The sequence below is a fragment of the Mastomys coucha genome, unplaced genomic scaffold (assembly GCF_008632895.1).
Source record: "Mastomys coucha isolate ucsf_1 unplaced genomic scaffold, UCSF_Mcou_1 pScaffold21, whole genome shotgun sequence".
NCBI classification, from domain to species: Eukaryota; Metazoa; Chordata; class Mammalia; order Rodentia; family Muridae; genus Mastomys; species Mastomys coucha.
In genome coordinates, this window is record NW_022196904.1 from 188286448 (window position 1) to 188300399 (window position 13952).

The following is a 13952-nucleotide window of genomic DNA, read 5'->3' on the forward strand; positions in this document are numbered from 1 at the left end:
CGATTGTTGTTTTATATCAAACAACTTTTATAATACTTATTTTTATTGTTATATTTTATAAATTTTAAAGAATACTACAAAAAAGATATTATAGGTATTGAAGGGGGGGTCTATGGGAGGAGCGGTGGTACAAAAGGGGAACAAGAATGTGATTCAATTCTATTTTAATTAAAATATATTTTTAAATGTTAACAAATTCATATAAATTGAAATCATGTAACTTTTCTCATAATGCAATAAAAGTTAAAAAAAAAAAAAAAGAGTTGCCTTGGTGTAAAGAATGTCAGTTCACAGCAACGAGCCCCTAACTATGGGTTGAGCCAGGAGTAGTGGCTTACACTGGTTATCCAGGCATTTGGGAGGTGAAAGTAGGAACCACTTAGAGCTTAACCTGCAGGAGACACTTTCCCTAAATACATGCATACAGACATACATAGGTTTTCTTGTTTTGAAAAGGATGGCTGAACTTCAAACATTACTAGTAAGATATGTTATCACAAAAGGACAGGAAGACACACTGAGTCGATTATCTGTTCATATTGTTAGAAGTAACATTAGCATTATTTCTGAAATGTACTTCAGAACTTATAATGTAATAAAATGTATTAAGTATGTCTGGGAAACTAATTTTTTAATCAAAAGAGAGAAGAAATCCGGGGTAAAACCAAAGAGATGAGATGGAAATGGGGCAATCTGAAGTGGAAACTCTAAGGGTTCTTTGGAAAGTGCTGGGGCAAACACGTGAAGGAATGTTTCGTTAAAGTGGACCCAGGCGTGGAAGGCTACATGAAGGAGTGTTTCACTGAGGCAGACACAGGAGAGGGTGTTCTGCTAGAGCCCAGGCTGGGCCTGGCTGTCTCTGTTAGGTCTTGCTGATTCCTCTTTACTGTCCTACCTACTCAACTGGGCTGCTGGACTATCTGTGAGGTGTTTGCATGTGGATTGACCTGCGGTTGCCTGCTAACCTGTGAACTCAACTGGTTTTTTCCTTACAACACAGATGCGAATTGCTCCAAAGAACCTTTCTAAACAGGTCCACTCCCCCTCCCACCCCCGTATCCTTTCTTTTCCATTACCTCTGGTGGGCTACAAGGAGGTTAAAATGTTTAAGAATCATCATTAAAAATAGGTTTTGAAAAAGTTAAAGTTACAGCAAGCCTACATTTGTATTGAGAAATATCACAATGAAATTGGAGATTTACTTCTTCATGAAGAAGTCTGTGCTGCAACATTTGCCTTAGCATGGGGAAGGCCTGGAATTCAGTCCTTGGGGTGATGGGTGTCTAATGAAAAGAATCACCAACAGCCTAATGAACATCCTTACTCCTCACATCTCTATTTTCCACAAAGAACCTTGACTGAAAAGTTACAAGGTGTGTGGCTCCGAGTATGAGCAAGAAGTATGTAAAATAGCATAGGACATATTCTGTTCAGAGGTGGGCTTGGCATAATGACTTTTTCCCATATCACATTGTGTAGAAAGGGGGAAATTTTACAGGGCAGAAATGTAATAAACGTCAGTCATATGATAACGCCTGCTATTCATTATCATAAATCATGTTCATAAAATATATCAGACAATATTATACAATAAAAGTATGGTCTTCTAAACAACTCATACTCCATTCCTATCAGGAGCAGTGCATCAGACAAACTTCACGATCATGGAGTATGCTTCCAAAAGCCTGATCTGTGCTCCTGGAAGCTGCCAATCAGGAGAAACTGCCACGGCCATGGGAAGATAACTGGATTCTGGCTCAGAAGATGTATAGGAGGAGGGCAGGAATTTGAATAAATCATGGGCTTCAGTTAATAACAGTGGTTTCGAACAAGTTCATTGAAGGAGAAACTAGTTGTAACCTCATCATAAGAACTCTTTTAATTTATTCTAGTATTCTAAAAACTATTAAAAATGAAAAAGACAATGTCAGGCATGGTAGCTGAATGAAAAAGGGAAAAAGAAATTAAAAAAGGAAAGACATGACTGTTCCTAGGTACAGTGTAGTAGGTTTATTAGAGATGTGAGAGAGAGCAGAGACAGAGACATCTAGGAGAGTCCAGAGTGAACATAACCCTGAGCTGGGCCGTGTGAAGAGGCAGGGAGAGGGAGAGCCAGGAGACAGAGGGTAGACAAAAGCCTGGATAACCAACATGGCTGGATTATATAGGGACAGGCAGCTGGGGGAAGGGCAGCCCAGCCCCTGGGCTGGAGTACTTTAGGGACTGGGGGCGGGGTATGCCAGTCATACCCTGTAACAGGTAGGGACTGAGGGATGCTGGGAGAACCTATCAGCCAGGTCAAATTTGATATATTAAATAGGTACCTCACCCATTTGTCCTGGGTTTGAGACATAACAGTAGTCCATGTCTTTAACACCAGCACTCCAGGTGTTTGGTCATCTCTGAGTTCAAGGCCAGCCTGGTCAACATAGCAAGTGACAGAGGCAGGCAGATCTCTTGTGTGTTCAGGGATAGCCAGGTCAACATCCAAGTAACAGGCTAGCGAGGGATTACATGAGATGCAGTCTCAAAACAAAGGAACCCAGTCCCAAAAGTTGTCCCCTGACTTCCACATATATGTGCCACGTCACAAAATACATGAAAATGTAAAAAGAATAACGACATAAATCTGGGCGTTGCTTCTAAACATTCAAGAAGTGACTGGTGGGGGTCTGGGTCTGGTGTGCTTAGTTTCCAGAGGAGGCAGGCACAGAGGAGTACGCTGGAAAACCCAAAGTCCCTCACATAGCTAAAAGAGCAACCCCAGTAACTCTCAGCGCAGCCTTTCCTCCCGGGATCTGCCCCTGGAACTTCCAGGACACCTTTCTACAGAAAGCTAGAATGCCCTGTAGAGCATGGTGGGCCTGCACCACCACTGAACACCTGCTGGCTGTGCCGCATCCGGCGGGCGCGTGGGCGGGGCTGCGCGCACGTGGGATTAAACTGCGCAGGCGCGGGGCCGGCCGCACGCCGCGGCTTTGAGCATCCGAGGCGAGGTGAGCGGGGCCGGAGCTCCTGGACCTGGGGCTGCGGGGTATGACAAACGCCCGCATGAGGGGTCAGCTTCAGAAGCCAGTCGGGGCCAGCGCCCTTTCGGCCTTTTCTGGGTCAGACGGCCTGGGCGTCCAGGCTCTGGAGCTCGGTTTCGAGACTGCCTCGGGCGTGGGTCGTTGGGAGCCGGAAGTCCAGAGCTGGACGTTGAGGTCGGGCGTTAAGTCGGGCGTTGAGCGGGCACCGGAGCTGCACGTGGGGACAGGCTGGAAGGGCAGAGCCCCCGGGGCTGTCCCAGAGCAATGGGTGTGGGTGGATTCTGTCTGGGTTACTTACAGGGAGCTGAGCCCAGGAACTGGGGTGTGGGCAAGCAGGGGCCCTGTGCACGGTTTGGAAACAGTGCTTTTAAAGTGTCAAAGTGCGTGTGTTTTTCCACTCGAAGACTTGTGGATTCAGTGCTTTGGTTAAAGTCACAGCTGGAGTGCCAACTTGACTGGATTCTTTCCCTAAACTCTCTTGCCTCCTGTAGAATCAGTAGGGTCACCAGGTTTATAAAATGGGATGCCTTACTTTGCTGGGTCACTCTTGGCCATTGCCTTTCCTAGACCCCAGGTGTAAGTTTCTCTATTAGGCCTCTGCAGTTGAGCAGACTGAGATAGTCGAACTAGGTATCTCTAGTGGGTGCTGGGCCCGAGTCAGATATGGTGGATGGAAGGTGGCAAGTTTTCCAATTTACTAATCACTTACATTTAAAAGTAATGTACTTTAACCATGAGACGACGTCTATCTTAAACATGCAACCCCTCGTGGGGTTTACCACTGGAGGGAGGCATAAGGATGACAGATTCAAGGCCAGCAAACGAAATCTTGTAAACTTGTTCCTTATGACACAAAGAAAGGTTGGGGAGTATGTATTGTGATAGGGTGATTTTCTGTGTGCGCGTGTGTGCGCGCATGCACGGGTCCATCCATCCTTGTCCCCCAAATGAGTTGGTTTGCTGCTCCTTGCAGAGAGGAGGATGTTAGAAAGCAGCTGCCCTTTCCCTGGGTGGTTTAAATCCTGTCCCTTGTCTAATCCTCGTGGTAGTATTGAGGAGGGAGTTACTGCTTCTGCCTGCGTTTTATAGTCGTTGAATCCTAGAAAGATGAATGCGTTTTAAGGAAAATAGCATAAGTAAATGAGGTAGGTGGGGCTTGGGCCTGACTTCTGATCAGGCGTGTGGTCTGCTGAAGCATTGGCGTTTCCAGCTCTATAATGCCCTTTCCTTCTGGGTAGAATGTCTCTCCTGGAATGCACAGTCACCAGGAATGCAAGAACAAACTTGAGGGGAGGAAAGGTGCTGCACCTGATCCTTACCAGCAGGACCTCTCCCTAAGGCCTAGGCTCTGAACTCCTGGAGGTTTGAAAAGGCCAAGCAATTCATTGTTTGTAGGGATGCCTCCAGCCACATAAGAAGGCACAAAAATGGACTCTGGGGAAATAAAAAGAATAAAAAGCCGGGGTAAGGAAACTTTACTTCTCACTGCACTCAAAGCACAAGAGGAGTACACACAAAGTGAAGGCCTGCTCCCTGCCCTCCCCCCCAACCCCCACCGCCTGATCAACAGAATTAGTTCATCAAACTCACTTTTTTCTTTCGATTGTCAGTTCTATACATTTCAACACAATCCACTGTACATTGATTCTCAATTCTGTTTAAGACATTTGAGGGCCCTTCAGATCTCCTCTGTTAGCTAAACCAGCAGATAATTAATATGAATTCTGGAATTGTTACATTTTAATTCATCACCAGTGTCTTAGAAATATATTGTGTTTGGGGCTGGAGAAATAGCCCAAAGATGAAGAGCACTGTGTGGGGAGCCGCAGCTGCCACCATATATATATATAGAACACCTGGTCTCCGGCCAGAGCAGAGAGCATTGATAAACAAGCCCTTAGTTGGAAAAGCTGAGTACCTCCAGTTTGTGCTGCAAGCTGGCATGATTTCTCGTAGCCTATTATGCTTTGCCACATAGCTGATGCTGATTGGGACCAGGGAAAGTATTTAACCCACAAGGGCTGGGGGCTGGAAATAATAATTAGTAAGTATGTAGGGAATAGAAGTAAGTAGATATAGAAGTAAGATGTAAAGATAGAAGTAAGATGTAAGGATAGAAGTAAGATGTAAAGGATAGAAATAGAATAGAAGTAAGATGTAGGAATAGAAGTAAGATGTATGTAAGAATAGGAGTAAGTAAGATGTAGGGAATAGGAGTAAGTAAGAAGAAAGTAGAAAGATGTAAGAAGTAAGATGTAAGAAGTAAGATAGAAATAAGTAAGATGTAAGAAGCAAGATTACAAGGTTCATGATTAAACTGCATGGAGAAGAGCTCGTTGTTGCCTCCTTATTTCCGCTGGACGGAAAGGCGGCCGACAGCACTGCACTGGCAGCTTTTGCAGAGGACCCAGGTTCAATTCCCAGCACCCACATAGTAGCTCACACCTGTCTGTACCTCCAATTCCAGGACTTGTGACACCCTCTCACAGACATGCATGCCTGTTGAACACCAGTGTACATAAAATAAAAATAAATTATATGCTTTTTAAAATAGTGTGTCATATAGAGAGGCTATTGGTGTGGTTAGACCAGGATATACCATGATCCTTCAGAATTAATTTGTGAACTCTCCTTACTCATGTCAGGAGTCTGTAAGCTGGAAGTCAAGGTCAGCCTGATCTACAGAGTGAGTTTCAGGACAGCCTGGGCAATACAGAGAAACCCTGTCTTGAAAAAAACAAAACTCCCCAAATAAAAGTATGAGATTGTATAAGTTCAAATTTGTATTGCAGTGGGAATTTCTGAGTGCAGTGGAATGAGTCCAACCGAAGTAGTCTAACTTGGACGGACCTTCCTCTAAGCTTAAATCTGTTTGGTGCTTAAACTTTATAGTGATTAAATATTAAGGAAATTTTGCATGCTAATAAGATGGGTGTGCTTGTATAATTCATATAAGTAACTCACACCTAAATGCTTACACTCTGCCATAGACTGTTGTAACATTTTTTAAAAGGTTTATTTATTATATGTAAGTACACTGTAACTATCTTCAGACACAGAAGAAGACAGCATCAGATCTCATTACAGAGATGAGATCCACCATGTGGTTGCTGGGATTTGAACTCAGGACCTTCAGAAGAGCAGTCAGTGCTTTTAACCTCTGAGCCATCTCTCCAGCCCAACTATTGTAACTTTTATGAGTTGATTGATACTTTGACTTTATGATAGCCAAGGCTAAATGCACAGCTTTGAGTCACACACATGGCAAAAGAGTATTTAGAATCATTTCAGAAACTGTTGGAAAATCTCTAAAACTCTAGTCCAAATTTGTTTAAGATATTTTATGAAACTCAGGTTTGTAGATTAAAAAGCAATTTTCAAAATCAAATATTCTAAACAGTATAGCTCAAAGATTTACTAATTTCATATACTTACAGAAATAAAGATAGGAAAATACTAGAAATCTGTTTTAACTAAATCATTTATGTATCTGTAAAGGCAGAAAGGATTAGATGTCCTGAAAGGTAACAGCAGCCTTGGGTCTGCTGAGGCATTGTGGACAGTGTTTGCTGGCATTGCCAGGCTGAGGTGTTCACGGCAGGGACTGTCCATAGTGTACGTTTAGGGTGGAGACTACGTCATCCTAATGGTGCCGTGCAACTGGGGAGTCCAGGGGAAATACCTCTGGTCGTCTGCATGTCCAAATCTGAATTAGTGTCTTGGATGCTGTGTGTTCAGAAAACTTTGTGTTGATAGATTTTTTTCATGGACCCCAAATTCATTATGTATTGTCAGAGTTGTACTATAGTATTATCTAACTTAAAACAAGTAATAAACGTTTTAGGACACAAAAGGGGAACATTTTTTCTGCTCTTTGTTCAGATCCATCTTAAGTGACATTTAGTTTCTGGCTTCTCCTTTTGAAGGTTTTGAGGACATATGCGGTCTTAGCTGCATGTTGCATGTCACTCTGCTAAAAGGAGTAGCTGCTGATGCACTCCGGGGGCTTTGGGCAGTGAGGACACTCCTTCAGAGTGACAGGTAAACCTCAAGCTAGCAGCATCCCGACAAGTATGCCTCCCAGGCACTGCAGCCACTGTAACATGGAAGGTTTCCTGCAAGGCAAACTCATTTTCAGAGGAGCTATGTGCATAGGTCCTTGAAAGAAAAAACTTTTTCCAGCTTATGAAGCTCAGCTGAAGACCGTCAAAGCAGAATGCTTGAGCAAACAAGACAGAATAGGCATCCACTGAGAGGAGTTGACAAGGTGGTCTGGATGGTCAGGCAGGAGCGCGGCCAGGGCCTCTAGGCGAGTGGTGGTTTAGTTCTGCTGGTAGAAGAATTGCCATGGTGTAAGGTTGAATGCAGAATGACATTCTGATGTAAGCAATAGAGTATATCTTACTCTACCAGGAAGAGGCGGGCTTTACATAGGAAAGAGTGTTTTCAGTTGTGAGAGATCTTTTCTGTTCCTGGTACTTCAAGAACTTCTCGTGTTCTTGAGTTGGTGTGAATGAATCTATAAAGAAATATTTGTGTATTGTAGGCCAGATTTTGATAGCAAGGTTAAGTCTGCTTGGAATTATTGATAGGAATGATCAGATGCGTAATGTTTGAACAAAGTCGCCTGTACTTATGGTTCGTCTGCTTTCACAATTCAATTCACCTCTTCAATATATTTCTTTTCTCAGACATCAGTGAATGTTAAATTACACCTAATATGATGCCACGAAATAATTTGGAAGCCTCTACTTGTAAAATGGCAGAGCCATTTAATTTTGAGAAAAAGGAAAACAAGCTTCCAGCCGACGATTCTCTGAGAAGTCCCGGAGTTCAGCATAACCATCCCAATTTCAGACTGAAAAGCCCAGAGAACGGAAATAAAAAGAACAATTTTTTGCTTTGTGAACAAAACAAACAGTATTTAGCTAGTCAGGAAGACAATTCGGTGGTCTCTTCAAACCCTGCTGTTGTCAATGGAGAAGTAGGTGGGTCCAAAGGAGACAGGAAGACTGTACCAACAGGTGAGTGGAAACCACGCTCCTCCTACTTGATTCTGGCTTGTGATTAACGCAATGTGATTAACACAATGCAGTGGGATAGCAGGATAGCCAAATGACTGTACAAGAGTTCTCCCACCCAGTTATTATTTAGACAGGAAACAAAGTAATGGTCTTGGCTTCATTAATCACAGAAAGATTGCACGGGGAACCACAGATGAACCTCCTCAGGGATATAGGAAGGATGGTGCGTGGTGGTTTAATGGCATTTCTGAAGTTGACTTAAGATTACCTTGCACATAGCAGCTCACAGACACATAGTTAGATGTGAATAACTTCATGTGATTTGCTTTTAAAGAATTTGGGGTTTTGTTTTTTTCATGATTCTTACATCTTACTCTTTAAGGAGAGGATGGCCTGGGGACTCCCTTCTGGATGTATGAGATGTGGTACTTTAACGCTGTGTTAACGCAGTCCTCAACGTGATCCCTGGCCCTAGGAGGCTCTGAAGAGTCAGAACTTAAGGATCTGTGAGCTGCACTCACCTCACAGCCTCTGCTAGTGTTTGTTGGATTTCCCATTGTATAAACTAATCAAACCCAGATATGCCAGTTTTGTTAAAAAAAAAAACAAAAACAAAAAAAAAACAAAAAACTTTAATGGAACAGTAAAAATGACCTGGTTAAGTCTTAATGCTTGTGAAGAAGCAGCTTTTTGTAATTTTTGCAAGGAAGAAAGGATTACTCCCAATTTCACTTGAAGTGTTAGAAGCATAGGGTTGCAACCTAAGCAGGCTGCCCAGCCTCCTCAGACTTAGCTGTTTGCCCAGCGCTTTCTCACAGCTCAGCAGAGGGAGTTTGTCACTGCACGGGCAACAGGAGATACTCATCTAAAAGAATGTTTACATAAATTAGAATCCGACGAACACGAACACGGCCTGCCACTGCAAGTGTGAGCGCTTCCCGTGTGGTGCACTGACACAGTGACCTGCTAGTCTCCAGCTGGACAGCAGGCCACTCAAGTGTGAACCCGAAACTGTGGTTCTAATGGAGCTGTGGACGTTATTGTTGTGGTCTGGGGCTCTACACTGTATTAGCAGTAACACTTTTTTAAAATATATACATTTTATTGAAAATAAATTATTTTCATCTAATATATTCTGAACATAGGTTTCCCCTCTCCAGCTCCTTCCAGATCCTCCCCACCTCTTCACTCACCCAAACTTACATCCTCTCTTTCTCTTATCCCTTCAGAAATCAGGCAAACAACCCAGACTTTAAAAAAAGAAACAGCACAAAAAAAATCAGAAAACTCAAAACACAAAACCAAAAACTATAATATAAAGCAAAAGATAGTAAGACCAAAAGAACAAAGTAAAACAAAAAAACCAAAGCCACACTGCAGAATTTGCTTTGTGTTGGCATGGAGTCCCTGGCGTGGGACTGCTCTCTCATGCCAGCCCGACTCCACTGGAGAAAACTAATTTTTCCTTTGTAAGTAAGTGTTAGTTGTAGAGATAGAGATAGGGATAGAAGACCATGTTCACTTCCCCATCTGTGCTGGGACCATGTCTGGCTTGGACTTTGGCAGGCCCTGTGCCTGCTGCCACAGTGTCTGAGTGCATGTCTGTCAGTCCTGCTGGGTCGGACTCTGCTTCCTCCTGCTTTCCATAGATTCTGGCTCTTAGAGTCTTTTCACTTCCTCCTTACAGCTGTCTGAGCCCTGAGAGGAGGCGTTTGATGGAGGCATCTCATTTAGGACCAAATGTTTCAAAGTCTCTCACTCTTGCAGGTTGTCCATTTGTGACTCTTATTAGTTCCCACCTCCTCCAGGAGGCTTCTCTGATGGTGGCTGATGAAGTATTGGTCTGTGAGCATAGCAGAATGTCACTAAGAGTCATTTTTTTGCTCTGCTCGTTTAGCAGAACAATAGTATTGATTTTCCTCAGAGTCCAAGGCCTTTCTACCTCCTTGGCCACCTAAGCATTGTCAAGCATGGGTTCTAGCTCATGGAGTAGGCCTTGATCCACTCCAAGAGCTGGTTGGCTATTCCCATAATACATCTGTGCTGCTTGCATCAGTGCGTCTTGTCAGCAGGTCAGCTGGGTCGTTGGCTCCCTTTCCTCTCTGGTAATGTGCAGAGTGTCGTCTAGTACCAGGAATCGTAGTCAGTAGGGACAAATGCTATAGTGTGGCACCACCTCAATAATATATACGTGTCATCTTAAGCCATGGGGCTTTACCCTCGACTTGTGGAAATTAACCAGTAGCCTTAGCAGTACCCCGAGATGTTGGCGGTTCCCATGGGGTCTCTCTCACCTATGACTCAACTAGATGTATCCTGTTTCTCCAATTGGATGTTTCACTTGGGGGCGAGCATTGGGGTATTGCCTCCCCTGTTATTTTTGGTGACTCCATTTAGATTCCTTTCGCTATATGTATATATTTTAAGAAGCCCTTTCAGTAACGGGTTTCCATGTAACCCCTCATATGGCCCTGAATGTTAGCTGTCCCTCTTCCTCCCCCATCCTCCCCTCCCTCCCCCTTCCTGTTTAACTCTTCTATGTTTTAGCATTGACTCTTACTGTGCTGCTTAGTCTGTGAACACCCTCTGATGCTCCTTTTCCTGTCTGTGAGGCTGAGTCTCTTAAGAGACTTTAAAGTCGCCTCATGGGTGACGAGTGGAGAGGAGCATACAGGAATCCAATTAACTTGTTAGGCCATTCATTGAAAAACTTCAAAATAGAGTTCAAAAGAAATGAACTTGCCTTCTTTCTGACTGGAGAAAAGTTTAAAGTAAAACTTTTAGTTCAAGCAACGATATGCACACCTCTGATCCCAGCCAACCCTCCCGTTCACCCAGAAGGAGCATGCACTTGCTCTACAGTGCAGCCGGGAGAAGGGAGGTGGTGGGTAGCACTCTGTTTGGGAGTCACTGAGTTATGCTATTTTGCATTATCAGAAGTGAAAAGCATAGTTGGCATTTAATAGGAATTTTGTTTTCTCTCTCCCAGGAAACCCAGTGTCACCATTAAGTCTTGGAAACAATTCACTACCTAATCCAGTAAAAACCGTAAGTTTCCTTTCTGCATTCTTACACTTTCTATGCTACCAAAGAGGCATTTTTTTTTTTTTTATGGTCAGTCAAGGTCAAGTTTGTGATTTCTCTAACCTAGAACTTTTCTTAGGAAAATGTCCTTTTTTTTTTTTTTAACTGTATATCCCCATTCAAGTAGATGTCAAGTTTAGAGTATGGCCTGTGCACCCTTTGTCCAGCATCCTCCAGGATCATGACCAGCACTACAGAGAACATTACCACCATCACATTGCCCCCCAGATCCCTTTCTGTGACCATGTAGACCAGGCTGGCCTTGAAATCAGAGTTTTGCTTGCCTCCACCCCCTGAGCCCTGGGATTAAAGGCATGCACCACTGCCAGCTGGCTTCATTTAGGTTTTTTGTTTTTAAAGTTATAGATTTAATTTTATATGTGTATGGTTTTCCGTGCATTCATGTCTGTGTGAGGTGTCAGATCACCTAGGGCTTGAGTTACGGTTGTGAGCTGCCATGTGGAATTAAGCCTAGGTCCTCTGGAAAAGCAGTCAGTGCTCTTAGCCACTGAATCATCTCTTCAGCCCTCATTCAGGTTTTAACTGTTAAGTTTTCAAAGTTTTTTATGCTTCAGAATCCAAGTCCTGTGTTTTGTTTGTTTGTTTGTTGAAGCATGGTCTCCTGGCCTTGCTCCAGCCTGCACCTCACCTCTTCTCTGAATGAGGCTGTGTCAGAACAGAAGGCTTCATTTAGGAGCTGGCTGGCTGGCCAGTCTTCACATGCACATTGGACTTGGGAATTAAGATTGCAAACGCTTTGCTACTCTAGATCACTCAGACATGTTCTTTTTGAGAAAATTTTCAGAGTTTTAAAATTTTGATCCATTTGAGTTTATTTTGGTTGAAAGAGCTTGAGTTGAGGTCTCTCGGTCTTGTGCTGTGTGTCAGCTGTTTAGTCAGGTGTTGTGCTGTGTGTCAGTTGTTGTGCTGTGTGTCACGTGTTGTACTGTGTGTGTCAGGTGTTGTGCTGTGTGTCAGGTGTTGTGCTGTGTGTCTTGTGGTGTGTGTCAGGTGTCGTGCTGTATGTATCAGGTGTCCTGCTGTGTGTGTCAGGTGTCGTGCTGTCTGTCAGGTGTGCTGTGTGTCTTGTGTCGTGCTGTGTATCAGGTGTCATCGTGCTGTATGTCAGGTGTCATCGTGCTGTGTGTCAGGTGTCATCGTGCTGTGTGTCAGGTGTCAAGCTGTGTCTGTCAGGTGTCGTGCTGTGTGTCAGGTGTCGTGCTGTGTGTGTCAGGTGTGCTGTGTGTCAGATGTTGTGCTGTGTATCAGGTGTTGTGCTGTGTGTCAGGTGTCCTGCTGTGTGTCTGTCAGGTATCGTGCTGTGTGTCCATCAGGTGTCCTGCTGTCCTGGCTGCTGTTTGTGGGAAGGTTAGCTTGTCTAGGTTGTCAGGGAATCAGTCAAATCAGTTGAGGATACATAAAAAGTTGTAGCTGCCACAGATCTGTTCTGTTCTTCATGGTCTGTCCTTCACCAGCTCCGTAGTCACAATCAGTGCCAGATAGCCCTGAAATTCATTGGTTCCTTCATCCACAATGCCACATAAGTCCTGAAATTTCAATAGTCCATTCAACTTTATTTTGATTTTCAAGATTATTTATTCTAGCTGTTGTAGTTTGTTTGTCTTAAGATAGACTGATTAGAATAATCATGTCTGGGTCTACAGGGAACCATTGCTCTGATTTCGGCATGGGTTGCATTAACTCTGCACCTGAGGGAGAGTTAGGCCCCTCTTCTGTCTAGAGTCTTCTCACCACAGGCCATGTCTCCATGGTGTCTGATCGCCTTCACTGTGCAGTTTTCAGCTTCTGTGTTAAGTCACTTGTTAGATTTATGCTTAGGAGTTGTTTTTTGAGTGAGTCCTTACATTTGAGTATCCTTGAATTCATTGCTAAGAAGTAGAAGTGACAGAGATTTCTAAACCTAGCTTGCACCCTGTGCCTCTGTCGAAGTCATGTATTTTAGGAATCAAACGCATTTACTATACTGATTCTTACAGTGACAGATATTGTAGTCTGTTTCGTGGGTTTATTTAATATGTTAATTAGCTAAGCGGCCTTACATCTCTGAAGTAAACACCATGTGTCATGGAATAAGTGTTCTCTTCTGTTTCCTCAAAAGGAGACTCCATTATTGTTATTGTTGAAACATTTGGTAGAATTCTCTGGTGAAAGTGTCCTCGCCTTTGACATTTCCCTTGGGGAGCTGTTAAACTGATTTCTTTATAAATTTTAAGAGGTAGTGTGTGTTGCTTATGTAGTCAGTTTTTATGTGTGCAAACTTGAGTCTGTTCTTGATTGGCTATGTGAAGTTTGTAGGGCATGTAGTCCAGCTGTACTCCATTTTGTATATTCACTTGGATACAGTAAGATGAGAGAGAAGTCATTGATGTGGGGCTCTTGTCTTCTGTGCTCATGGGCTGCTCTCAGTTTTTCTCTCACTAGAACTTTAGACAACACCCAGAGGAAGCTCCACTCCCAGGCACTCTGATAATCTCAGGATCAGAGGTGAGGAGGACCAAACATCTGTCCCAACACTGGGAGTAACTGGGAACAATGGGAGCAGGCACATAGGAACTTCGCTAGCAGAGTGGTTTGGGTTCCTTCCAGTCTCTCTGGGCTAGTGTCCTGAGCAGACCTTGAGCCCAGGCTCCACAGCCAATCCCACAACACCCAAGCTGCTGTACTCCCAGGTGCTCTAACAAGCCCAGGGTCACAGGATCTCAGAATCACAGGATCACAGAGGCAGTCTGACTCTGAGGAGTTCTGATACAACCAGGATCACAAGAAGGACTGACTCCAGTCAGATTTAGCAAGG

The 13952-nt window shown here is 43.8% G+C and overlaps 1 protein-coding gene and 1 long non-coding RNA gene across 12 annotated transcripts in view; both read left to right on the plus strand.

Annotated features, from left to right (window-relative positions):
- Positions 1-1813, plus strand: part of LOC116104029 — a 5363-nt gene extending 3550 nt beyond the window's left edge. For both annotated transcript variants that reach the window (XR_004123671.1, XR_004123672.1), the window contains exon 2: positions 1636-1813. This is a non-coding gene — a long non-coding RNA (uncharacterized LOC116104029). The remainder of the gene's footprint in view (positions 1-1635) is intronic.
- Positions 1814-2927: 1114 nt separating this feature from the next.
- Positions 2928-13952, plus strand: part of Tdrd1 (tudor domain containing 1) — a 49916-nt gene continuing 38891 nt past the window's right edge. For 3 of the 10 annotated variants that reach the window (XR_004123674.1, XM_031390793.1, XM_031390800.1), the window contains exons 1-3: positions 2928-2996; positions 7721-8053; positions 11043-11101. Coding sequence is in view for 9 of the 10 variants with exons in the window: in XM_031390793.1 (XP_031246653.1) it covers positions 7750-8053; positions 11043-11101 (363 nt within the window). In the remaining variant the exon portion in view is untranslated. The other 7 variants (XM_031390799.1, XM_031390802.1, XM_031390796.1 and 4 more) reach the window with 6 other exon arrangements.